This window comes from Cetorhinus maximus, chromosome 14 (genome assembly GCF_964194155.1).
Source record: "Cetorhinus maximus chromosome 14, sCetMax3.hap1.1, whole genome shotgun sequence".
NCBI classification, from domain to species: domain Eukaryota; kingdom Metazoa; phylum Chordata; class Chondrichthyes; order Lamniformes; family Cetorhinidae; genus Cetorhinus; species Cetorhinus maximus.
Genome location: NC_135892.1, coordinates 41,896,973 through 41,923,797, shown reverse-complemented (window position 1 = coordinate 41,923,797; position 26,825 = coordinate 41,896,973). Strand labels below are relative to the sequence as shown.

Below are 26,825 nucleotides of genomic sequence, written 5' to 3'. Positions count from 1 at the left end.
GTGAAAGGATTATCCATTTAGTCCTATTCTCCTGTTCTTTCCCCTTGTAATTTTTCCCCTTCCAAGTACATATCCAATTATCTTTTGAAAGTTGCTATTGAATCTGCTTCCAGCGCTCTTTCAGGCAGCATATTCCAGATCATAACGTCACTTGCTGTGTATAAAAGTTTCTCCTTATCTGTTTCTTTTGCCAGTTACCTTAATTCTGTGTCCTCTGGTTACTGATTCTTCCATCAACGGAAACAGTTTATTCTTGGATATTCTATTAAACCCTTCAAGATTTTGAACACGTCCTTTAAATTCCCTGTCAACTTTTTCTGTGCTAAGGAGAACAGCATCAGTTTCTGTGGTCTCTCCACATAGTTGAAGTTTTTCATCTTTGGAACCTCCTCAGCGCTCTCAAGGGCCTTAGAATCCTTCCTGTTGCCTGGGACCCAGAAGTAGTCACAAAACTCCACCAGGGGCCTAACCATTTTATAAAGGTTTTGTTCTCTATCCCTCTATTTAAAAAGCCAAGCACTCATAGTCTTTTTCAAACAAACTTTTTGGGCTGAATTTTCCCCCCGTTGGGGGGGAGGTTGATGGGCGGGCGTGTATGGGGGGGCTTCAAATCGGCGCCCCTGATCGGAGGCGGGCTGCCATTTTACGTGGGCGGACCAATTAAGGCCAGCCCAGCATGATGTCCGTGCAGAAGCGCTATGCGCTCCCTGTGCGGGCGGGGGGGGGGGGGGCGAATCCCAAAATCGAGAGTGCGTTCTTTCATGCGCACGAAAGACTCATCTCCCTGAAGCTAAGTGCAGCCTCAGGGAGATCGGCTCTAAAAGTGAAAAAGACAAAAATAGGAAAATAAAATTTCCCTTACATGTCCCCTCATGTGACAATGTCACATGAGTTGGAACATGTCCATAATTTTCACAAAACCTTTATTTAAATTTTTTAAAGTCTACATTGGCCAATGACAGGCCGGCGGGTGCGCAGCTGATTTTGCTGCGCTCTCGCCTTCCTGAAAATTTAAATGGGGCGCGGTGACGTCGGGAGTTCCCCCCGAAGTCACCGCGCATCATTTTACGTGTTGGCGAGCGGGCCCCGCCCCTGCTCACCGACTCATAAAATTCTGCCCTTTAGCTTGTCCTACTGCCTTTAAAGACTTGTCTCCAAGCTAAAAAATCACTCATCGCTACACTCTATGTTCTGCCCCTTAGCCAAAATAATATTCACACGGTCTTCAATCTCATGGGCTTCAATTTTGCTATTATATGTTCCTTTACCAAATGCCTTTTCAAAGCCTATTCACACAACACCAACCGCACAACCTTTATCCACCTCCTCCATTATTTCATGAAAGTACTTAATCAAGTTAGCCGAATACAATTTGCCTGTAATATCTGCTCTGGCTGTCATTAATTAATCCATGTTTTTCCAAGTGACAATTTATTTTGTTTTAGATTATTGTCTCTAAATGTTTTTCCACCAACAACATCAAACTAACTGGCCTATAATTGCCACTTTTATTCCTCCTTTTTTGAATTTAAAATCTTCAGTCCTCTGGCACCATTCAGCTATATCTAAGAAGGATTTCCAGCATTGCTTCCCTCAGTAATTTAGGATGCATCCTATCTAGATTAGGTAACTTTTCTACTTGAGTGGTGCCAACCTTTTAATTACTCCTCCTTTATCTATTTTCTCCTTCACTGTGACATTGGCAGCATCCTCATCTTTTGTGAAGACAGGTGTAAAATATTCATTCAGCACTTCAACCATGCCCTCTGCCTCCACAAGAAAATCTCCTTCTTAATCTCTAATTGCCCCCACCTTTCCTTTAAGTATCATTTTACTATTTATATGTTTATACTCATGCTTAGGCTTAACCAATGATTTATAAAAGTTCAGCAAGACTTTCTTTTGTATTCCCTTCTTTAAAACCAAGGACCCCTTGTGCTTTATTAACTACAAATGCAAAATACTGCTGATGCTGAAAAATATGAAATTAAAACCAAAAATACTGGAAATACTCAGCAGGCCAGGCAGCACCTGTGAAGGGAGAAAGCGGGGTTAACATTTCAGCTCAATGACCATTGGAGATGATGAGAATTTCAAATTCAGTGCATTGGAGGACCAGGTGCTTTGTCATTCAACAGAGATGGAATACTGGGTGAATGGAATTGGTGCAGACAAGATATGAGTAGCTGAGATTTAAGCAATTTGAAGTAAATGAAGGATATAGGAAAGAAGGATGGATGCATTCATAAGCTCCCACAAACTGCAATGTTATAATGAGCAGAGAACTGTTTTCCTGATGTTGATTGAGGGATAAATATTGGCAGGATATTGGGAATAACCCCCTTGACCTTGAAGTAGTGTCATGGAATCTTTTGCATCTACCTGAGAAAGAAGACAGTCCCAGTTTAATGTTTCATGCCAAAAACGACACCTTTCACCATGCAGCTTTCCCTCAACACTGCACTGGAGTTATAGCCTTGAATTTTATGCTCAGGTTCTGGAGTGGGACTTGAATCACCCCAATTCAGAGGTCAGAGTGCTACCAATTGAGCCACAAGGCCTTGCTGGAAGACATTGAAGAAATCAAGTGGAGAGGGTTTTTCACACTAGTAGGTGTGAGATGGGTTGGGACAAAATTTAAAAAAAAACATTAACCCATGTTAATTTTTAACATGACCGAAACTCTTCCTCCATGGTTATACTTTACTTTATTCCTTAAGTAGAGACTCTATTATCCCAGAACCAGCGGTACAGAGGGATCTGGATGTCCCGGTACATGAATCTCAAAATGCTATACCCCTCATGATAATGTGTCCTGTTCATTATCACCTTCTCTTAATCTGTCCAGTTTCTGTGCCATCTGCTATAACAGCAGCTTCTCTTACCTTAGAAACAGTCTTCTAGGTGGGACTTTACTCTTTTTAAATTCTTCCATTAACATCTTTCTAAGGTTTTCAAAATCTTGCCCAAGCTTCATTACTGTATACCATCTACCAAAAAGCATTTTTCTCTAGTAAATTGCACAAGAGTCTGATTCTGTCTCTTCCCCAATTTCTAAACTTCTGTATGTAAGCTTCTGGGACTAGCCCATATACATTGTCTTGCTGTATCATAATCTGCAGAGGGTTTATCTGAAAGTGTCGAATAAATCTCCAACGCTTCCTACTAAGTCACTTCAGAATAAAATTGTCTAAATTCTTGTGACCATTGTAATTTTGTAGCAATTTTCTCAAAGAATGCAAAATACATTTCAGCTGCTTCCTCACTGAATGTAGACACTAAGCGAATATTCCTTGCCAAATCAAAACCGGGAGTTAAATCTGACCCATCAGGTTTGCCTGCTACTCCCTCTTCGCATAACCGAAGCCTTTCTTTATCCGCTTCAAATTTTCTGGCTTTCCTGTCTTTTTGCAATTCAAAGCTTTCCTTTTCTCTTGCTCTTTGCTCTTTGAAATTCTAATTTAAATGTTCACATTTCCCTTTCTTTTTGTCTTTCCTTTTCTTCTCTTTTGAGTTCAAGATTTTTCATTTCTTTTTCTTTCTCAAACTCCAGTTTTTCCTTTTCCCTATCTTTTCCAATTTGACTTGCTTCATTTATAACTGCCTTTTATCTGGATTAGTCTTTTCTTTCTGAAGGTTCAGATGTAGAGCCAATACCTCAACTATCTCTGCTTTCTCAATTCCTACTTTTAAATCTATTTCCAACTTCCAGCTTCAAAGTTTGCGGATGATACGAAGCTTGGAAGTGTTGTGAACTGCGAGGAGGATGGTGTAGAACTTCAAGAGGACATAGACAAGTTGGTGGAGTGGGCAGATAGGTGGCAGATGAAGTTCAATGTGGAGAAGTGTGAGGTGATGCATTTTGGTAGGAAGAGCATGGGCAGAAAATATAAAATACGAAATTTTGAAGTGGATGCAGAAGCAGAAATACTTGGGTGTATATATGCATAGATCATTGAAGGTGGCAGGACAGGTGGAGAGAGCAGTTAATAAAGCATATAGTATCCTGGGCTTTATTAATAGAGGCATAGACTACAAGAGCAAGGAGGTTGTGCTGAATTTATGTAAGACACTTGTTAGACCTCAGCTGGAATATTGTGTACGGTTCTGGGCACCATGTTCTAGGAAGGATATGAACACGTTGGAGAGAATGCAGAAGAGGTTTACAAGAATGGTTCCAGGATGAGACACTTCAGCTATGAGGATAGATTGGAAAGTTTGGGACTGTTCTCCTTGGGGAGAAGAAGGCTGAGAAGAGATTTGATAGAGCTGATCAAAATCATGGTGGGGGGTGGCTGGACAGAGTAGATAGGAAGAAGCTGTTCCCACTCGTAAAAGGATCAAGAACGGCAAGAGGGCAGATTTGAAATGACTTGCAAAAGAAGCAAGTGTAACGTGAGAAATAACTTTTTCACACAATGAGTGGTTCGGGTCTGAAATGAACTGCCTGGAAGTGTGGTGGAAGCAGGTTCAATCGAAGCATTCAAGAGGACATTAGATGATTATTTGAATAAGCAGGGCAATGGCACAAGGTCATAATGTTCATTTGAAAAGCCGGTGCAGACATGATGGGCCGAATGGCCTCCTTCTGTACCGTTAAGATTCTGTGATTCTATGAACTTCCTTCCAACTACAAATAAACCTTTGTTAACTGTTGCAAGACACTCACAGACAGGCCGTCTTGAGGATCGAACGCTTCAGCAATAGACATAGTTATTTTAACTTTGCAATGAATGCAGCAAAAGTCACCAAGTAATTTTATTCATCTAAATTTGAGCAAATCCCAATGTACTGGTCCCAGCCTGTGGAATCAAAGTCCCACAGGAGCCCCTGCTTTGTTTCGATCTCTGTAGAGATTGATAACTTCTTAGAAAAAAAATAAATTCAAATTCCCAATGGCCAACTGAAAGAAATTTGCATGATAAGATTTCAAGGTTTAGGATTTTTACTGTAACAAATAAGCTAAAAAAAATATTGACTAAAACTGCTTTAAAGGCAACTTATACTCTGAACTACAGAAAAGCTAACCCTTGTCAATTTTTAACATGACTGAAAATCTTCCACATCAGTTCCCAGAACCAGTCCAATGTAATTCTTAGTTCCAGAGGGCTTGCTTCCCTTGTTTTCCTTTTCCAGTCAGATAACTTCTAATCACCAAACTGGCTTTAAGGTAGGGTCACCCTGGAGATTCATTCCTCAAGCCAAAACTAAGCGAATCTTCAAATCTCATTTAAATGCTCACAAACTTGGTCTCTTCAATCTGAGCACAAGTTCCCACTTGCATTCTTGCATGGTGAACCATAGCGACTTGCTGCCTCTATCTCTTGACCCTCTCGGATTATGGCAGACTGAACCTATCTATGAAGTTCTGTAGTATTTTTAGGAAAACCTGTAACCTGGCCTGACAATGGCTTCCTATGGACTCTTCCCTCTCAAAGGCCATCTCTATGGCAACTTGAATCGTGTAGGCCTTGTATCCAGGTAGAAAGTTAGACTCCCAGCTTCGCTCAGTTGTGAAATTAAGTAGACAGTTTAAAGTATAACAGTTTACAAAGCCTAATATTCTTAATATTGTCCTGGGACTTTGGAAGACTAAACCTGTGTACCATCAGCATAGATACTTTTGCCATTGTTTATAGGCATGAACACCTTGCACCACCTTCTTAGTAGATAAAAACCTGGTCTCCCTTTTAAACTTTAAGAATCAAGCCACCCAGGCTTGTTGTCAGCAGAATTCAGAACAGGTCACATGATCCCTTCCATTCCTCCATTTTACCCTAAATTAAAGATACAGTCCCCAAAACGTAACAATCTCACAAAACCTTACATTTGTAATAATTTGCCATTCTGCCCCACACTTCTCTTCCCCTGCCAGCCAGTGCCATTCCCTATCATAATTCTGATTTCCCAATTTCACATGGCATAATATCTCTTATTCTCCCCTCCTTGCCTTTCCTTTTACCCTTTTCCTCCCTATTGCATTATTTTTTATCTTGTTCTCTATTATTTCTTCAGTTTCTGTAACATTTCATTTAACCCTGTTCCTCATTGCCTATTTTGCTCTCCCTCCTTTCTCTCATTCTCTCTTATTCCCTCATTTATTAGCTGTAGCTCTTTGTCTCATGCCACAATTAGTATAATTTACCTTCGACATTTCCAAAAGGCATTCAGTGAGGTTCCAGTCCTACTCCGGCCCCCTCCCACAACACTTTCTCCGGTACATCAATGATTGCTTCAGTGCTGCTTCATGCTCTTGCCTGGACCTGGGAAAATGTATTAATTTTTGCTTCCAATTTCCACCCCTCCGTCATTTTCACATGGTCCATCTCTGACACTTCCCTTCCCTTCCTTGACCTCTCTGTCTCAATTTCTGGTGATAGACTGTCCACCAATATTCATTACAAGCCTACCCACTCCTACAGCTCCTCACACCCCGCTTGCTGTAAGGACTCCATCCCATTCTCTCAGTTCCTTCGCCTCCGTCGCATCTGTTCTGATGATGCCACTTTCAATAACAGTTCCTATGACATGTCTTCCTTCTTCCTTAACCGAGGTTTTCCACCCACGGTGGTTGACAGGGCCCTCAAGTGTGTCAGGCCCACCTCCCGCGCATCCGCCCTCACAGCTTCCTCTCCCTTCCAGATCCATGATAGGGTCCTCCTTGTCCTCATCTATCACCCCACCAGCCTCCGCATTCAAAGGATCATCCTCTGCCATTTCCGCCAACTCCAGCGTGATGCCACCACCAAACGCATCTTCTCTCCCCACCCCCCCCCGCGGCATTCCGCAGGGATCATTCCCTCCAGGACACCCTGGTCCCACTTCTCCATCACCCTCTACACCTCAACCATCTCCCACAGCACCTTCCCATGCAACCGCAGAAGGTGCAGCACCTGCCCTTTACTTCCCCTCCTTATCGTCCAAGGGCCCGAACACTCCTTTCAAGTGAAGCAGCATTTCACTTGCACTTCCCTCAATTTAGTCTATTGCATTCACTGCTCCCAATGCGATTTCCTCTACATTGGAGAGACCAAATGCAGACTGGGTGACTGCTTTGCAGAACACCTTCGGTCTGTCCGCAAGCATGACCCAGACCTCCCTGTCGCTTGCCATTTCAACACTCCACCCTGCTCTCATGCCCACATGTCCGTCCTTGGCCTGCTGCATCGTTCCAGTGAAGCTCAATGCAAACTGGAGGAACAGCACCTCATCTTCCAACTAGGCACTTTACAGCCTTCCGGACTGAATATTGAGTTCAACAATTTTAGATCATGAACTCTCTCCTCCATCCCCACCCCCTTTCCGATCCCCCTTTTTTCCAATAATTTATATAGATTTTTCTTTTCCCACCTATTTCCATTATTTTTAAATGTATTTCCATCCATTGTTTTATCTCTACCTTTTAGCCTATTTCGATCCCTTCCCCCCACCCCACCCCCACTAGGGCTATCTGTACCTTGCTCGTCCTGCTTTCTACCCTTAATGTCATCTATTAGCACATTCCTTAGATAATGTCACCACCTTGAACACCTCTTTTTCCTTTTGTCTATGACATCTTTTGGTTATCTCCACCTATCACTGGCCCTCTATCCAGCTCTACCTGTCCCACCCCCCCTTAAACCAGCTTATATTTCACCTCAATTTAATGTGTATTTGTTTATTAAATTGGAAGTGGTTCTTCATTTCAACTTTCAATGAGTACAAACTTCTGTCCCTTCTTCTAGGTTTGCTGATGGCATATGCCATGTTTGGGTGGTTGGATAACCTGCACTTGGGACTTTTGACAGCACTGTTACAGCTGACGAAACAGACAAGTTGCATGGCGCTACGCTGTACCCTGACTGTATTCTTGTTTTATTGTTCAGGCAGTAATATCTCACATTCATCTCCTGGGAATCAAATGCGCATAAGGAAAAAAATACAATTCAAAGGGAGTGTGAACAAAGCACAATGAAAATAACTGAACCACAACTGGAGATCAGTGCTACTCTTAAAGAATCATTAGATACAGATGAATTGATTTTCTTGCATGGGTGACTACCCTTTTAAAGTGAATGGGCTAAAAATTTCTTGGCACTTGAAAATGAGCATGGAGATTGTAATGTGCCAGTGCAAAGTAATCTAGACAACTTGCAAACTTCATGTTGTCTACTCATTTAAGTGATAGTGGTATACAGCCCAAGACTAAACGTGCTGTTGAATGGCTGCACTCCTCAATGGGGGGTTCAAGTTTGTATGAGGATAGTACCACTTAAAGCTAGCCAGCAATACTTAAAGCCAGATTGCACCTCTTTAAAGGCAAGGTGCATTCTGGCTGCAGCATATACTGAAAGCTGTTGGAAATGAGTGCCTGACCTACAGAAAAGTTAAGATGGTACAGTATGGCAGAGAGCAGGCTCCCGAATGTTTTGTTGCATCACTTGAGGCCCTGATGGAGGGGTTGGACAGGAGAAGGGAAGTCTTCTTCCCATAGGAGGCCAGCCAGTCAAGCATTCAGAAGGGAATAGGAGCAGATAGCCATGGAAGTCAATGTGAACAGTATTACTCTGAGGACTTGGATGCAAAAGAAGTACAGTGACCTCGCAGCTCAGTGAATTTATCTTCAAATGCCATATCCTTAAAATTTTTTGTGGTAGACTCCTTGTTTGAGTATGTCCAAATTATAAATGCTTTCATCATCATCTGTGGGTCCTCCCATGTATGAGCAGTCCGATGCGAGATCAGTATGATTGTCCACAGAACTGACAGTTCATATTGTTGGTGCTTGGGGGACTTCTTCCTCTGGGCATGTCAGATCTTGTAAGTTTGGCATAGATGGCCCTCAAAACATATGGAACCAAAACTGCTGTAATCCATGGTGTAAGTACACCCACTCTGGCTAGGAAAGGGGTTCCAGGATTTTGATCCTGCGCCAGTGAAGGAACGGTGATAATAGTTTCAAGTCAGGATGGTGTGTGGCTTGGAGGGTAACTTGCAGGTGGTGGTGTTCCCATGCATCTGCTGTTCTTGTCCTTCTAGGTGGTAGAGGTCTTGGGTTTAGAAGGTGCTGTTGAAGGGGCATTGGCAGGCTCCTGCAGTGCATCTTGCACATGGTACATACTGCTGTTACCATGCCTTGGTGGTGGAGAGAGTGAATATTTAAGGTGGTGGTTGGGGTGCCCATCAGGCGGACTGCTTTGTCTTTGGTGTTGAGCTTTTTGAGTGTTATAGAAGCTACAAACTCACCCAGGTAAGCGGGGAATATTCTATCCAATCCTGACTTGTGCCTTTGAGGTGGTGGACAGGCTCTGAGGAGTCTGGGGTTAAATTACTCACTGCAGAATTCCAAGCCTCTGACCTGCTTTTGTACCCACATTATTTGTATGGCTGGTCCAGTTCACTTTCTGGCCAATAGTAACCCTCAGGATGTTGATAGTGGGGTAATGCCATTGAATGTCATGGGCAGATTCTGCCTCGTTGAAGTTGGTCATTGCCTGGCGCTTGTGTGGCATGAATGTTACTTGCCACTTATCAGCCCAAACTTGAATGTTGTCCAGGCCTTTGTCCATATGGACACGGGCTGCTTAAATCTCGTGAATGGTGCTGAACATTGTGCAAGCATCATGGAAGGAAGGTCATTGATGAAGCAGCTGAAAATGGTTGGACCTAGGACACTACCCTGAGGAATTCCGGCAGTGATGTCCTGGGGCTGAGATGATTGGCGTCCAACAGCCACAACTATTTTCCTTTGTGCTAGGTATGACTCCAACCAGTAGTGAGTTTTCCTTCTGATTCCCATTGACTTCAGTTTTGCTGGTGCTCCGTGATGCCACCCTTGGTTAAGTGCTGCCTTAATGTTAAGCTCACTCTCAATTCACCTTTGAGTTCAGCTGTACTGTCCATGTTTAGACAAAGGCTGTAATGAGGTCAGAATCTGGGATTATAGCCACAGAAACCAAAGTTGAATGAGCCATTCACAAAACATGGAAGTACCTGCTTCCTCTACCTCGCCATCCCACCGCCTCACTGTCCCACCGTCCTGCCACCTCTTCTCCCTCCCACCCTCTTCTCCCGCCGCCCTTCACCCGCCGCCCCTTCTGTTTCTACCCTCCTTGGCCTGCCCCACCCTGCTCTGTCACCCCCACCCCCCATCCTTGGCACTTGTAACAACGAAAGTACATGCGCTACAGAGTGCAATTTTGTGACCTTAATATCAATGTGTGTATTTTATTTTTATATTTCTGTTTATCTCTATCTGTATTCGCTTGTCTTTCTACCTATATCTATTTCCACTTTTGCTTCCTGTTGTTCATTTGTTCTTTTGCCATCCTCTGCTGCAAAACCAGCTACTGGAATGTGAATGAGTGACTTTGGATGGGATACTGCTCATCTGTGATTTCTACTCCTGCAGCTGCCTTTGGTGTAAAATAAGGTTGGGAATTGAATCTTTGGGAAAATGTGAGCTCAATACCATTTCCTGCCACTTTGTCATCATGAGTAGATGCTGCAGAGTTTAGTCTTGACCGTCATCACCTGTGGTTCATCATTTTCTGTACAGCAATGGAAAGTATCAGAAGCAGAGATTCACAATGTAAGGGTACTCCCTAAGCTAATCTATTTTAATTTAAGAAATAAACATATTAAATAATGGGAGGGGTTTGCTCAAACTCCTGAAATTTAATGAATTACTGTGAAGATATTGCTAGGTGTAGATTTTATTTTTAAAAGGTTTTCTTTTGTAAACTAACTTTTGATTTGAATAGTTGCTACTGTACCTTCCATCAAATGCATTTGAACAAATCTCACTTCCTCTTTGTAATAAATGAAGAATAGGACCAAAACAAGATAGATGGAATCTGTTTGATACACTAAAACAATCTGTTTCATATTCTATAGCAGCTATTCTGTTTAAGAGAACCCTAAATATTATATAAGTATTTTGTGTGTCTGATCCGAATCCACCCTACAGTATCATTGAATCTATTTAGGAAAGATGGGTCAGACTATTTTCTAAATGGCGAGCAACTAGGAATTGTGTTTGAGTAGAACAACTGTGGGATCCAAATATAGAAATCACTAAAAGCTGGTGGACGGGCTCAAGACAAAGTCAAAGCTGAAAGTTATGTTACGCATCCTTTGTTTCTTTGTTCTTTGAATGTTCAGAGGCCTGGCTAGACCCCACCTGGATTATTGCATTCCTTCTGGGCAATGCACCTCATGAAGGATGTTTTGGCCTTGGAGAGGATGCAATGCGGATTCACCAGAATGATACTAAATGGTTTAAATTATGAGGACAAGTTACATATACTAGATTTGTACTCTCTTTGAAGATTAAGGGGTGGTCTAATTGAGGTATTTATGATGATCAAAGGAGGTGATGATGAGTGAGAAACTTTTCTCTAATGGGGAAATCTAGATCGAGGGGCCATAACTTTAAAATGAGAGTTTTGGGGTGCCATCAGAATGTACACACAGGATGATGAAGCCTGGAACACATTTCCCAAAAAGCTTTTGAGGCTAGATCAATTGAAAATTTCGAAACTTGAGTTTGATAGATTTTCATTAGGCAAAGATATTCGGGGTTATGAACAAGGCGAGCGAGTAGATGGAGTTAAGGTACAGATTAGCTATGATCTAACTGAATGACAGAACAGGTTCAAGGAGCTGAATGACCTACTTCTGTTCCTATGTCCCGGAGGAGCTGGAGACACTTTAAAGTACAATTGGTATTGACTGATTTTAGAATACAAGGAATGAAGATGGTCTGTGTTGATTGTGTTCTATGTTCTCTTAAAGCACTGCCTAAGGAATATCAGAAGATAGGAAAAGCTTTGCAGAACCTTTCACAGGTCTTTACAACCAGTGGTTATGAAGGTAATGTGTTATTAGTAATGTTTTAGGGTACTCTGTGTGCTCATTTGCTAGCTGCAGTCTTGTAGAGATCCAAATGAAGATGATAGTAATCTACTATGAAGTAAAGTTACCAATTAAAAAAATTATTGAACTACAAATAAACTTGCTGATGACATCATATTTGTTCAGCCTTATATGATGCTTTAAAAATTATTTTCTTTTATCCTCAGCCTGCCCCTCTCTGCAGCCATATTTAGTTCATAGTACTTTACATAATATTCCTTGATTGAAATGTTTGGCATACGACCCATCCTCAAGTCTCTAATGATGGTTCTCTGAACTGTTAAATAGTATGAATGTAACTAGACTGGAGCTAGGTCACAGTGAAGGGCTAAATGATATTGTTGTTGGTTTTAACTTTCTCGATATTCAAATGTCTCTGATTTAGCAGCAGATTGTTTTTTGTCAGACAGTTTTCTAGATATACATAAAATATTGTTTTTGTATTGTCTCATAATAAGCATTTATTTGAAGTAGATAGATGCATCATAGTAATGAAACTGGCGTGTCTTTGTTAACATACATAAATAAATTACTGTAATCCTTTAGTAGCTGTCCTGCCTGGCTGTTGGTTCTTGAAACTACAAAGTCAGATTTCAATGGGAAAAAAGCCTTTTTAAGATAAAAAATCATAGCTAAACAATATTTGGATAACCAAGCATGGTCCTGGAGAATAATGGATATCTGTAATCTTATTGCAGGATTCAGTAAATCACATAAATTGCACAAAGGATGATTCAAAAAATTTGCAAACTATTTTTTTAACCCTGCTGCAATTACTGGCATGGGAGTGATTACTATTATAGTGTTGTAATCACCCCAGTGCATATGTCAAACTTTAAACAAATACATCCACTCTGTCAGATCTTTGTGTCATTAGGGAGTTGTCTTTCTATAGAGAATTTTTTCATAGTAAAGGGTAATCTGTCATATTTGCAATATAATCGGCCAAAGGATTCTCAATCATTGATTTGTGTTTCAGGTGAATCCATTTTGACAGATCCTTTAACTGAAGCAGGAAAGACATATGAAGAAATTGCTAACCTCTTTGCAGAACAGGTGCCAATATGTTTTTAATTTGGGTTACTGTATTGAAAATGTATAAAGTTGCTATGTAACATTTGTTGACCCTGTCTTTGAGTACATCTGACGTACGGACAAACAAGTCTTACTACCAATAGTTTGTTTTAAGTCAACTTTATTATATCACACAGATTTACTTAGAAGCGCTTTACCAAAATAACTCTAAAAGCTTATACAGTTTGGAATGTAATGATACTACCCGTTCAAGGAGAGGTGATCAGCCTTTGGCTTGGCGGTAGACCTTGCCACTGAGTCACTGGCTCAGGGTCCACTTTGCGAGGGTTGTTCCTGCAGGTCTTCACTGTTGATGTATCCGAAGTTCCTTCTTTTATACAGTTGCACCCAGCATTGAGAACGTTCTTAATCACATACTCATGTGAATCGTGGTCATCCGTTTACTTAGCGATAAGTGTAAAACAGGTTACATCTGTTACATTGTTCCTTGTGATTAAGTTAGTTTGTCATTTGTGTTGATTCATCCAGTGGAAGGGGGGAGGTGGTACCTTCTGTTCCCAGCAATCAACCACCCCTTCTCCTTTTGCTGATAGTGCACATTCCATTCCTACGCACTGCTTCTAAGTTGACATCTTTTACCATCATGCTCCATGAATGTTGCAGCTTGCTTAGCCTTTCCGCTTTGATCCATTGGAAGGGTACTGCAAATGGATCACTTATATACACCTTCTCTGAATAGACAGTATCATCACCCTCTAAACTGTGCATGGTACATGGATGGTTTACAACAGTTACATGGTTCACGGCTATTTATCGATAGACCAGACATTTTCGTTAATCAGTCGCTCCCTTTTCCGCACATATAATTCCATATCTAACTTCCTTTCCATTTCAATTTTACACCATTTGAGCATTAGTACAACATACGTTAAGTATATCAAAGTACAAAATATCAAGTGAGAAACAATTCTTATCGATGGATGAATCTGTACATTTGTCCCCCAATCCCAAACATCATCCCACCAATTACTCTCCTTAATATTGCTAATATCCTTAGCTATTCCTGCGGTATTTTGTTCAACTTCTAGGTAGATTTTAGTTAACTCCTCCTTTATTCTCGTCAAATATTCGGGCAATAACTTGATTTCTGTCAAATAGTTTTCCTTATAATTTTTAAGTTTCGCTTTTATTTCTTCTGTTACATTCACATCAATTCCTTGTCTTTTATGAATGTCTACTAATTCTATCCTCCCTATCCTAGTTGGGACTTCCGGTTGCAAACAGAAGGTGGCCCCATTAATTGGGCACCTTAGGTGCCCATATTGAAATATTGTTTCTTTGGTGGGCACACAGTACTCTCCTCTGCCCGTGTATCCTATTCGGGTGGTGCTACCTATTGTTGTTCTCGCTTCCAAAGTGCGATTCACCTTTCCCTTTGCTTTAAACCCACACAGGGCTCGCTCCTTCGGATATATCGGGTAGGGACAAATGGTTGTTTTGTCTGTTCCCTCGCACCTAAATAACTCTGATCCTATTGTAGTTCCATTCATTTCTATCGCATAGGCTTGTGTTGCTTCTTGTCCTATCCATACTCCATCTATGATGACTCCTATATTGTCCACGGTGAAGACACGCTTCCCTATCGTGTTTTTCGACATTATAGGAATTCCCAGCACCATTCCTATTGCACTTTCAGTACTTCCCTTGCAATCTTCATCAAACCACACTTTGGTTAGTTTTCTTAACTCTCAAGTCATCAGGTTAGGATTAGATTCGCTGTTCGTTAAATTCTGCAATTGTTCATTACTTATCCATGATGGGATGCCTCCTTTATAACTTGATCCAAATTTTCTCTTAACTTTTCTACCATCCAATTTCCGTAGATACCACAAAGAGTTCTGTTTTGTCCCCTACTGCGGATGTTCTTTTGTCTCATTATTAATTGGTTTATCGTCTTAGCATGCTCTTCTAATACTCTAACTATTTCTTCACTCGCCATTTCTTTCCATGCGAACTTGTCCTCTGATTTTCATTTAACCTTTCCAGTACCCCTTTCACTTGCCTTGTCAAGATTCTCAATTTAGTATCCAAATTTACTAAGTCAAGGGTGTTTACAGTTGACGTCCTGGCACCAGGCTGACAGGCTGGTCTCTATTAGGCCTCGTCTCTTTCTGCTTTGTCCCCTTGTCCCATCAAATTCTTGTCCTATTTCTTAGCCCAATAGTATTTTAGCCAATGACAGAAACAGTTTCCTTTCAGTATCCAGACACCAGACGGGCAGTTAGGTAGCACTAATATTCAACACCACTGGTATCAATTCATGATGTACATTATCATACAGCATCTCTTCTGTTGCTCTTAACAAAATACCACTGTCAGGTCCTGGAACGAGATCTGGGCATGACAATGGGTTTACAGGGGTTGTGGTCAAGACTGTTGTCCTGGTTGGTGCTATGGAAGTCGTTGTTGTTGTCAGGGGTGGGGGGGTGTTGTAGGACCGTATCTAATAGCCCATCTTACAATCTGGCCTGTGCAGCTCAAGACATATCCTCCCCCTACTTGACCCTTTACTTGCCGCTCTAGTCCACATTCTACCATACTGGTCACTTTAGCCGTTTTACATGGCCCACATGGTGTTGGCTTCAAGTTTACCGTTGTACCGTTACACCCTTTCCCTTGTCTTTCACACTCATAACTGTATGTCAAAGTGAAACCCAGTTTAGAGACCTATATGGGGGAATGCAATCTGCAGTGCACTTCTTCCTGTTCTGTTGCTCTTGTTTTGAGAATCATTCCCAAACTTACTAGAAGACATATCATTCCTTTCTGGATCATAGTGGCTGTTGACTTCGAATATTCAATCTGAAAGATAATCAAGGTAACATCTGCTCTTATTTACAGTTCTCATATTCTGATTAGTTATAATTTATCTATATCCAATCAATTTGGCCAAGGTCAATTTCCTCATTTAGGTGACTTAGGTGCCTATTGCCTCGCAAGCGAGTCCTGGCCCGGGAGATCAGTACCTGTCTATGTCGTCTTCTCCTTTGACCTGGGCCCGGGGGCGACGGAGGTGGTGACTTGTTGGGGCCCCGGTGCTGAAGCATTCCTCGCAGCCTGCCCTCCAGGTGGCGTCTGTGGTGATGTGGAAGGGACAGGAGCCGAAGGCGGTCCCTCACATACATCCATCAGCACATGATGCTGATGATTACTTTGCTTGCCAAATAGCTTCAATTGATTCACGTGATATCATCCTGTTTTGCCGGTGTCCAGTATAACCTTGTATACTGATGGGCTTGCTTTATCCACTATGAAGTGGGGGCCGACATACTACGGGGACAAAAACGTACCTGGCTGATAAACCTGAAGCATAACTCTGTCCTATATCATATTCGACAGGCTTCACCTTGCCATCAAAACATGCCTTACTACTTTTCTTCTTCTGTCCCATTTTGACTGCGGTGGCTGTTTGTGCAGCCTGGACATTACCTAATATCTGTTGTACGGCCTTCTCATGACTGAGAGCCGTTAGTTTAGGTTCTGAAAGGTCAAGTCCCAGGAGGGCTTCAATTCCTCTCATGGGACATCCTGCCATCAGGACATGAGGGGTAAAACCTGTTGAGCTCGATACCGTGTTGCGTACCAGCATTAGGACAAAGGGTAGGACCATATTCCAGGTGGAATTATTCTGTTGGATGGTTTTCTGGATCATGCTTTTCAGGGTTCTGTTCATCCTCTCTACTATACCACTAGTAAGCCAAATGGAATTTCTGATTTATTCCCAATAAGGCCATTACATTTTGCATATCCTGGGCGGTAAAATGGGTGCCCTGGCCGGACTCAGTACTACGTGGGAATCCCCATCTGGTGAATACTTGCTGCACCAATATGTCGGCAGTTAATTTAGCTGTATTAGTCCTAGTGGGAAATGCTTCGACCCACTTACTAAATGTGTCAATGATTACCAGGATGTATTTATATCCCCCCTTGCAGGGTGGCAGAGGGCTGACATAATCTGCTTGGTAGGTTTGTCCAGGGTCCATTTACTGGTCTGGTATGACCAAATTCTCCCTTGTTAGCATAGTAGTCGGTGTTATTTTGGGCACACACCAAACAATTTTCCACACGGTGCCTCACATTCCTGTCTATGTTGGACCACCAGCACAAGCTTTTAATGCGCTCGGTGGTTGTTTCTATTCCTTGGTCCCCCTGAATATCATGGCATTGGTATATGACCTGATTGCGGTCTTGGGATGTTACCACGTACCGTCCATCCATAAGGATGAGCCTGTCCTTAATTTGTGTCTTACCCTTCCACTTGTTATATGATGCAAGGCATGCTCCGTCTCGAATTTGTTTTAGGTCATTATCCATACTTTGGGCCTCTTCAAGATCCTCAATCTTAGTCTGGTTGATTGTGACTGTGAATACTTGCTCACCTTTTGGGGGTGCCATGGTTTTCCTTCTCGGGCACCTAGTTTTGCCAATTCGTCTGCTCGTATGCCCCCAGCAGGGGAAGATTTATGGTGAGCTTTCACTTTGACTATACAGTATTCCTGCCCTTGAGCTGTTTGGACAATGTATTTTAAGGGGGGGCGCAGATGGTAAAGGTTTACCGTCCGCTGACACAAAACCTCTCACTTCCCATAGGGGCACGAAATCAGTTAACCTGCTGCATACGTACAAGCTGTCCGAATATATATCTACTGGTGGGGGAAAATTTTCAGAGCGGCTAACCACATACACTACTGCTGCCAACTCTCTGAACGCTCATTTTAGCTGGCAGATTTAGAGCTATCTCTGCTAGCGGGGTAACTTGGTAGTCTTCTGCATAGATGCCACATCCTGTTTTCCTAACTCCGTCCTCTACCACGGAGGACCCATCAACAAAAATTTTCAGGGTCTGACTAGTAATATCGTCCCCAAGCCCAGGCTTCCCCACTTTTTGTTTTGGCACAAATGGTCCCTTGGGATCATTTGCTGTCAATGCCTGACACTCATGCGGTTCACTACTATAGCTGAGATTGTCAACGAGAAAAGTAGATGCTTTGATTTGCTTAATTGCGCTATCGTGACCCTGCAACATCAGAGCCCTTCGGGCTATACGATTTTGGCTAATGGTACCATCCTTGATTCGCCTGTCCAGCAACAGCTGAATAGATGTATGCTCCGTAAGGACCGTTAAGGGATTCAAGCCAATTATGAACACGAAATGTTGTACCGCCCAAAAGACCGCCAGAAGCTGTCACTCATAGACAGAAAACCCTTGTTCTACAGGGGTTAGGAGCTGGGATGCATACGCAACTGGTCCGAGTCTCCCATGGCGCTCTTTTAAGAGGACCGCCGAGATGGTAGAGTCCGTTGCAGCAACCTCCAGAGCAAAGGGGAGTGGTGGGTCTGATACCTGCAAGGCCGGAGCTTGTTTTAATCTTAGAATGGCCTGAGTGTGTTGTTCCGCCCACAGCCATGGGGCATCTTTCTTTAGAAGGTCTGACAGTGGGGTGGCTTTGGTGGCAAAACTATCGATATGGTTCCGGCAATATCCTACTAATCCTAAAAAGGATCTGAGGGATTTCACATCCCTGGGGAGGGGTAATTGTAATATTGCTTCAATGTGTTTAGCCTCAATTTCCCACTTACCATAGGTAACCGTAGTCCCGAAGTACGTAACTTGGGATTTCATAATCTAGGCCTTTTTAGGGTTAACTTTTAAGTCCCAAAGAGGTAAGGAGGGCTATTAATTCACTGAGGAGCTGCAAATGTTCCTCCTTAGTATCTGCCTGGAGGAGGAGATCGTCAACATACTGAATTAGACATTTGGGTTGTGAAAAGCCAATGAACCCCTGAGCTAATCTTTGATGGAAGATTGAGGGAGAGTTATGAAACCCTTGAGGTAGACAGGTCTAAGTGTATTGTTGACCTTGAAATGTAAAAGTGAATTTGTATTGACACTCCCTTTGCAAAGGAATGGACCAAAAACCATTACTAATATCCAGAACGGTAAAATATCGGGCTTGTGGAGCTTGTTTCATCATAGTCTCAGGGCTGGTTGCCACCGTATGTGCGGTTAGTGGGGTAGCCTTATTTAACTCCCGGTAGTCGATCGTTAGTCGCCAAGAGCCGCCTGGCTTCCTAACTGGCCAGATTGGTGAGTTGTTTGTTGATGCCACAGGGCACAACACTCCCTGTTGTAACAGACTTGTTATTACCTTCGAAATTTCACTCCCTGCTTGCTTGGGGAACCTGCATTGTTTCTGTGGTTTGGATTGGGGCCGACTATGACCACCTCACCTATCATTCGACCGCAGTCATATTTATGGGTTGCAAAGGTGGATATATGCTTGCCAATAAGTTCTTGTACCTCGGGGACATCAGACATGTCCGTAGGTTTAATCCAAAATTCCCCAACTGTGCTAATTCTCTCGGGGTGGGGACTTCCAGTTGGGTATTGAGGCTACTTTGCCCATTTACCAAATGCAGCAATTTAATGGATCAATGACAAATTACACTTTCTCATTAGGTCAGAGCCGAGAATGTGCTCTGATTTGGGGTATAAATTCACTCATACTGCCGAGTGATGATAACTGAATTCTAACGGGCTAGTCTCAAATCCCTTCTGAGAGTGTCTGGTGAAACTACTCAAGATGATTGTTCTTTTAGTGCGCCACGAGAATTCTATTCCTTTTGATATGTTAAGGGTGGCGCGGGAGCCTCCAGTATCCCATAAAAGATTCGGCGGGGTGGCCTCCAACCTCACCTTCCACCACTAGAGGTCGTCCTACACCATCCCACTTGGCACTACAAATCCATTCTGGAGAGGCCTGACACCATCATGCACTCGGACCTTGGTCCAGGCAATGAGGGTATAGGTGATTTCCTTGATTGGTGGGCCCATCTACAGAGACCGTGTGCATTGGACTCCTCCCTTGGGGTCCTTCTAAGGGCCAGACCTGGTTCTGGCTAGGCCCCATCCCCTCCGGTCTCTGACGCAGTGCCCTGCATTCCCTTGCATAGTGTCCAACCTGACCACAATTATAACATTGTCCCTGACCGCTTTGAATTCCCTGTCCTCCTCCTCTACCAAGATCCTGATCCTGACCACAGCCCCTTCCTGTGGTTATCATTTTATAGGGGTGGAGGTCCCCAAGGCGAGAGTCCCCCCTCCCTGCCCCGACCCCATCCCTCATTTCTCCATACCAGACTCTGACCTGACTTCTGACCGGGTTCATTCGCCCCTCCTTGATTGTTTTTACTTTACCATTCTCTTGGATCCCCTTCTCCCAGACTCGTACCATACACCTCAATACCCAAGCTTCTGTGTGTGTGGCATCAGTAGGGTCAAAGGCCTCACACGTTTGTTTACTAACCTCGGTAGAGTGTGATACCAACGTTCGGGTCCATCGGGTAGTATCTGGTGCCTGTAGGTTCTGCCTATTTAATCCCGGTCCAAAAACCCCATTAAAGTGTGTCCACAGACGGTTGGCAAAGGCCGTTGGGTATTTCCCCCTTCCTTTGCCTACACTTGGTTAAACCTTCAACAGGATCTCCTTTATTACTTCCTACAGCCGTCAATATTGCATCAGTCATCTGCTGAAGGGTCCTGTCTCTCCCCCCCTCCCAGTGTTCTGAGGACCTGGCAGCGTCGAGTACCGCAGGGCTCAGGCACATTAACAAGAGCTTTTCTGCTCTTCCGCATCATCTAGGCCATGTAAGGCCCTTTGTTGATGGACATGTTGGAAAAATTTGTGTGGATCACCTCCGCCTTGAAACGGAGTGATCCTTTTGGCAATCTTGGCCAGTTGGGCCACGGTAAAGGGTGTACTATAAGTTATCGGCCCCTGGGCAGCTGCAACTGGATCTCTTCGTTCTGTGGTAATTGGGTTCATCAGCGTAGTCTCTGGCGGCACCAAAGGTATTTTACCCTCGGTCCAGGGAGGAAGAAGATCCCACTCCCAGTGTCTGTCTCCCTCCCTTTCCCCATATTTCTGGGCAGCTTCTTCTAAATTACCCCAATCCACATCAACATCTCCCCCAGCGATTCCGTCTAGCTCTATAGCTCCGAATGCACACATCATACTTTCCAAATGGAAAATTGCGATTTTAATTTGTCAGTTTCACGCTGATACTTGGTATAATCGGTGTTACCATGTCCATCCTCCCTGCCTGACTTGTGTAGTACTTTAACAGCTGCCTGCAAGTTATTACATTTATCTGACATCTCTACCACTGCCTGACGGGCGGTATCATGTTCTATAGTTGCCAGTTCCCTTTCCTGATGTGCCTTTTCATACTGCATCTGGAACTGATTCAGATGTACCAGATGCATCTGATTTTTTTGTTTCTCATCCACTACTTTCTTTTGTAATTCACATATAGTCTGTCTTGCAATTTCTAAATCTTGCGTCAGTGCCTTTTTTTCTTGCATTAATGCCCTTCTCTCTATTTCCCCCCTCCCATAAATCTCTCACTGATCGGGTTCATTCGCCCCTCCTTGATCGTTTTTACTTTACCATTCTCTTGGACCTTCTTCTCCCAGGCTCGTACCATACACCTCAATACCCAAACTTCTGTGTGTGTGGCATCAGTAGGGTCAAAAGCCTCACACATTCGTTTGCTACCCTCGATAGTAACTACTATCGCTGTACTGTACTGAGCTAAGAGGTGCGTTTTGCCTGTCCCTTTCTAGCCTCTTCCCAGTACTTCTGCCCAGCAGGTCCCAGACCCTCCAATGCCTTATCGGCATATTCGACCCATTTGGGCCATTTGTGGTTTAGGTACTCCCGGAGCACCTTCTCCCATTCTGACATTTTACTGGCCTTTTTCCCTCCATTTGTCCACTACGTTGGTGGTTCGAGCACAGGAGTGACTTTAAGGTGATCACTTAACCGGACCACCCAGGGACGCCAAAATGTTGACTCTGTCTTTGAGTGCAACTGACAAACGAGTCTTACTACCGATAGTTCGTTTTAAGTCGGCTTTATTATATCACACAGATTTACTTAGAAGCACTTTACCAAAATAACTCTAAAAGCTTACACAGTTTGGAATGTAATGATACTACCTGTTCAAGAAGAGGTGATCAGCCTCTGGCTTGGTGATAGATCTTGTCGCTGAGCTCCTGACTCGGTCCACTTTGCGAGGGTTGTTCCTGCAGGTCTTCGCTGTCAATGTCTCCGACGTTCCTCCTTTTATACAGTTGCACCCAGCATTGAGAACGTTCTTAATCACATACTCATGTGAGTCGTGGTCATCCGTTTACTTAGCGATAAGTGTATAACAGGTTACATCTGTTACGTTGTTCCTTGTGATTAAGTTAGTTTCTCATTTGTGTTAATTCATCCAGTGGAGGGGGGGTACCTTCTGTTCCCAGCAATCAACCACCCCTTCTCCTTTTGCTGATAGTGCACATTCCATTCCTACGCACTGCTTCTAAGTTGACATCCTTTACCATCATGCTCCATGAATATTGCAGCTTGCTTAGACTTTCCGGTTACACATTTATAATAACATTGGACTGTAAACTGTGACATTAAAAGTCAACAGTAATTTTTTAGAATGTGAATTATTTAAGAGGAAGAAGGAAGAGGGGAAAAATGTTGGCAGTGTACAGTGCTTGTGGTGCTCATGTGGGATTTGTGCTTTACTGCAAGGAGTGTGGTCGTGAAGCTTATTAGAACTACACATACTGGAAAAGGAATGAATAGTGGAATATTGGTTCAGATTACCCATTTTTATGCATGCTACACTGCTGGCATACTGGTAATTCTGCTTTGAAGCAAGATTCTGTCTCAGCGAAGGAACAATTTATCTCTGGCTGCACTTGTGCCATAGATGGTAAGCCTAGCACAAAGGTCAGGGGACAAAAGAAAATACTTGGAAAAAAATGTTGCCTTTAGTAAAAATGAGGTACAATGTGTGTCTATATAACATTGTTCTTTATCACATTATGATAACTGAACTTAAAATGAAACCTGAGTGCAAAAGCTGCTTTTATTGACATAGTACTGTTATGTAGAAATGTCATATAAACTTTTGTTTTCAACAGCCCAAAAAAGACCTGCATTATCTGATGGAAACTAACCAAGAGTACAAAGGATTACTCGGATGTTTCCCTGATATCATTAGTGTCCATAAGGTAAAGAAAACAAGTCTCTTTAATGTGAAATTAAAATGTTCCATTGCAGATTTTTTTGTCCTTAATTTGGGAGCAATAAAAACCAAAGATAAATAAAATTAATCTAAAGCAAAATATAGATTATTTGAAAATGATTGCGTAAAACATCTGAAAACTGTTCATTCCCTCAGTCCAAACTAATTTACATACGATCACTCAGCTGATAGAGGACACCAAAGATGTATACACAGCCGCAAAATGGAACAAATGTTTGTCCAGTCATCGTGGGCTGGATTTGAGCCCAGGTTTCAAAGATAACAGAATAATGTGCTTACTCGCCATATTTCTATTTCACTTGCACAAGTTTCCTTTTAGTACAACCTGGCATCTGAATAGATCATGAATTCATTAATATACAAGGATGCGTAGATTAAATTTCAATTACTTTGTGACTGCATGCACACTTCAGAGTAGCAGAGCAGAGGTACTTATAGAGCAGGAATTTCCCCCCGGGAACTGTTTCCAGTTCCCGAATCTGCCCCGTGGGGAGGGAGGGGTGGGGTGGCAGGAGGAAAAGCAGTCACTCAGTGATTTTCGCTGGGACATTCCCTTAATTGGCCTGGAGACAGACTTGATGTCCAAATAAGGAAGGCAGCCGAAACTGGAGGGCCATTCGAAAACTTACCAACTTGGAAGTGGCAGCAGGCTGCAATGGAAGTTAAGTATGAGAGAAGGTGCTTCAAGTTGGAGATGCCCTGTCTCCAACGTTTTAAAATCTCCAAGAATGGATCTTGCAGCCAGATCATCACTGTGGGAGAGGGGGTGGTGGTGGTAGGGTAGAGAGCAGCATCTCTCTAGAGGGCAGCCTGGGATCACTCCACCCAAGCAGAGAGGAAGGGTCTCACGGCCTGCCTGGTGTGCTTGCCCCCATTCTATCATCGGGAGGCTGCCCTAAGCCATCTAGACCAGCCCCAGCACCTGTGGGAATCTAGAGGCTGATTGGAAAATCCCTGTTGACCCACTTAGCATGCAGTCAGGAAGCACCCCTGTCCCCACCGCCACCACCCAATATCCCCTTTGCAAAATTGTCCTCAAGGCGTGATGGAGCCAGGGAAGTGGCACACTGGCTAGTGGGGCTTCTCATTTTAGCCCCTGCTAACCTCCCAGCCCAGCCCTGGTGGGGGCTGAAAATCTAGCCCATAGTTTCAGATTCAGGTAGATGAGTTGCCATAGAGAATGCACCAGACAACCGTTAACTGTCAAGCTTTTGTTTGAATTCAAACCAGGCATGTTGACTCTGGTCAAGGCATTGCTGTGGGGAATAAACCAGGGAATGGCTGTGCCCCAAGCTTTTGTTTAGTTGAAAAAGGCGAAATGTGTGGACATGTTCTTTCTGTTTCTTTCACAGAAAAGGATAAGGAAAAATGTGAGCTTATTCAACTAGAGGGGAAGGCTAATTTCAGTGAGTTGAGAAAGGATCAGGCGCAGGTGGATTGGAATCAAAATTGCCAGTAAAACAGTAAATGAGCAAAGGGAGGCCTTCACAGAGGGCGTAGTTTGAGTACAGACTAGATACCTTATGGAAGGGAAGGGCATACAGAGCTAGAGTTCCCTGGATGGGCAAAGATATGGGGTTAAAATGAGGCAGTAAAAGGAAGTCTATGACAATGATAAGGTTTGTAATGCAGTAGAGAACGCAATGAGTGAGTATATGAGACTAGATTAGTGGCTAACATAAAATGGAACCCATAAGGTCTCTTTTAAACACGTGATTAGTAAAAGGGTACTGAAAGAAAGGGACGGGCTGATTAGGGACCAAAAAGATCATCGTGTGGAGCCAGAGGGCCTGGCTAAGATACTGAAATGAGTAGTTTGCATCTGTCTTCACAAGAGAAGGGGATTCTGCTGATGTAGCTTTAAGTAAGGAGGCAGTAGATTGGATAAAAATAAGCAGAATGTACTTAGAAGTACTCGAAGTAGAAAAGTTACCCAGTCCAGACAAGATGGATATTAGGTTTGTGAGGAAGTAAGGTTAGAAATTGCAGATGCACTGGCCACAATCTTCTAATCATCCTCAAATATGGAAATGGTGCCAGAGGATTACAAATGTTACACCATTTTCAAAAAAAGAGAGAGAAATATGGCAATTATAGGCCAGTGGTGAAGATTTTAGAGACAAATATCAGGACAAAATTGATTGATATTTAGGAAAATATGGGTAACCAATGACTGCACAAATTTGTTAAAAGCAAATTATATTGACTAATTTGATTGAATTTTTTGAGGTAACAGAGAATACAATTGATATTGTATATATAGACTTTCAAAAGGTGTTTGATAAAGTGCCACATGATAGATTTGTTAGTAAAATTGGTTAAAGAGACAGTGGCAGTTTGGATACAAAATTGATTAAAAATAACAAAGCAAGAGAGTAGCTGTGAATGGTGTTAAGACTAGGAGATTTTGTCAGTAGTGATCCCCAGGATCTGTATTGGAATCACTGCTCTTTTTGATATATATTAATGACCTGGACTCCTGTGTACAGGGCATAATTTCAAAGTTTGCAGGTGACACAAAACTTAGAAATATAGTTGACAATGAGGAGGATAGCGATAAACTTCAGGAAGACATAAGCAGACTGGTTAAATGGGCAGACACATGGCAGATGAAATTTAATGTCAACAAGGGTGAAATGATTAATTTAGGTAGGAAGAATGAGGGGAGGGGAGATAATATAAATTAAGTAATACAATTTTAAAGGAAGTGCAGACAGGCCTGGGGCTCTACATATACAATCCTTTGAAGGTGGCAGGGCAAGTTGAGAAGGCTGTTTAAAAAGACACGTGGGATGCTTGGTTTTCTAAATAGAAGCATAAAGAACAAAAGTAAGGAAGCTATACTTAAACTTTATAAGATTCTGGTTAGGCTCCCGACTGCAGTTCTGGGCACCATACTTTGAGAAAGACATTAAAGCTATAGAGAGAATGAAGAGAAGATTAACCAGAATAGTACCAGGGATGAAGGACTTCAGTTACATGGAGAGCCTAGATAAATTGGTGGTGTTCTCTTCTTAAAACAGGGGAGACTCAATAGGGGTTCGAAATCCTCAAGGTTTTGATAGAGTAGTTAAGGAGAACCTGTTCCCAGCGGTGGAAAGGTTGGTAACTAAAGGACACAGTAGGTAATTGCTAAAAATAAAAAGAGGTAGGCTGAGAAAAAACTGTTTTGCAACGATTTGTTATGGCCTGGAATATGCTGCCTAAAAGTATGGTGCAAGCAGATTCAATAATAAATTTGAAAAGGGAATTGGATAAATACTTGTTAAGAAAAAAGTTGTGGCCTGTGGAGAAAGAACAGGGAAGTAGGACTAATTATATAGCTTTTTCAAAGAGCCAGCATGGTCATGCTACCTGAATGGCCTCCCTCTGTTTATATGATCTATGGACAGATTTTTTCGTGCCTGTTGGTGTCATGGTGGGCATGAGTGGACAATATGGCGGGAAAGCCAAAAGTCAGTTTCACGATGTTGTGAAACCAGTTTGCAATTGCCCACTCAACCCGCCAATGTTGGGCTGCGTTTCCCACAGCTGCATGTTGGGAACTTTGTTTTAATGCATCTGCATATCATTATAAGCCCTGCTCGCTGGAATCACCCCCCACCACGCTGGATCATCAGGGCACATCAGTATCACAACAGCATTTATGAGGTGTGCACTTGGCAAGCTGAACTTCGAGGGGAACTCAGAGGTGAGTGCACAGTAGTGTTGCGCAGCGCTTGCAA

At 42.8% G+C, this 26,825-nt stretch overlaps 1 protein-coding gene across 6 annotated transcripts in view; it reads left to right on the top strand.

The window, feature by feature from the left end:
* Positions 1–26,825, top strand: part of snx9b (sorting nexin 9b) — a 186,675-nt gene that overhangs the window by 145,641 nt on the left and 14,209 nt on the right. For all 6 annotated transcript variants that reach the window (XM_078556848.1, XM_078556846.1, XM_078556845.1 and 3 more), the window contains 3 exons: positions 11,776–11,853; positions 12,875–12,951; positions 22,976–23,065. In XM_078556848.1, coding sequence (XP_078412974.1) covers positions 11,776–11,853; positions 12,875–12,951; positions 22,976–23,065 — 245 coding nt within the window. The remainder of the gene's footprint in view (positions 1–11,775; positions 11,854–12,874; positions 12,952–22,975; positions 23,066–26,825) is intronic.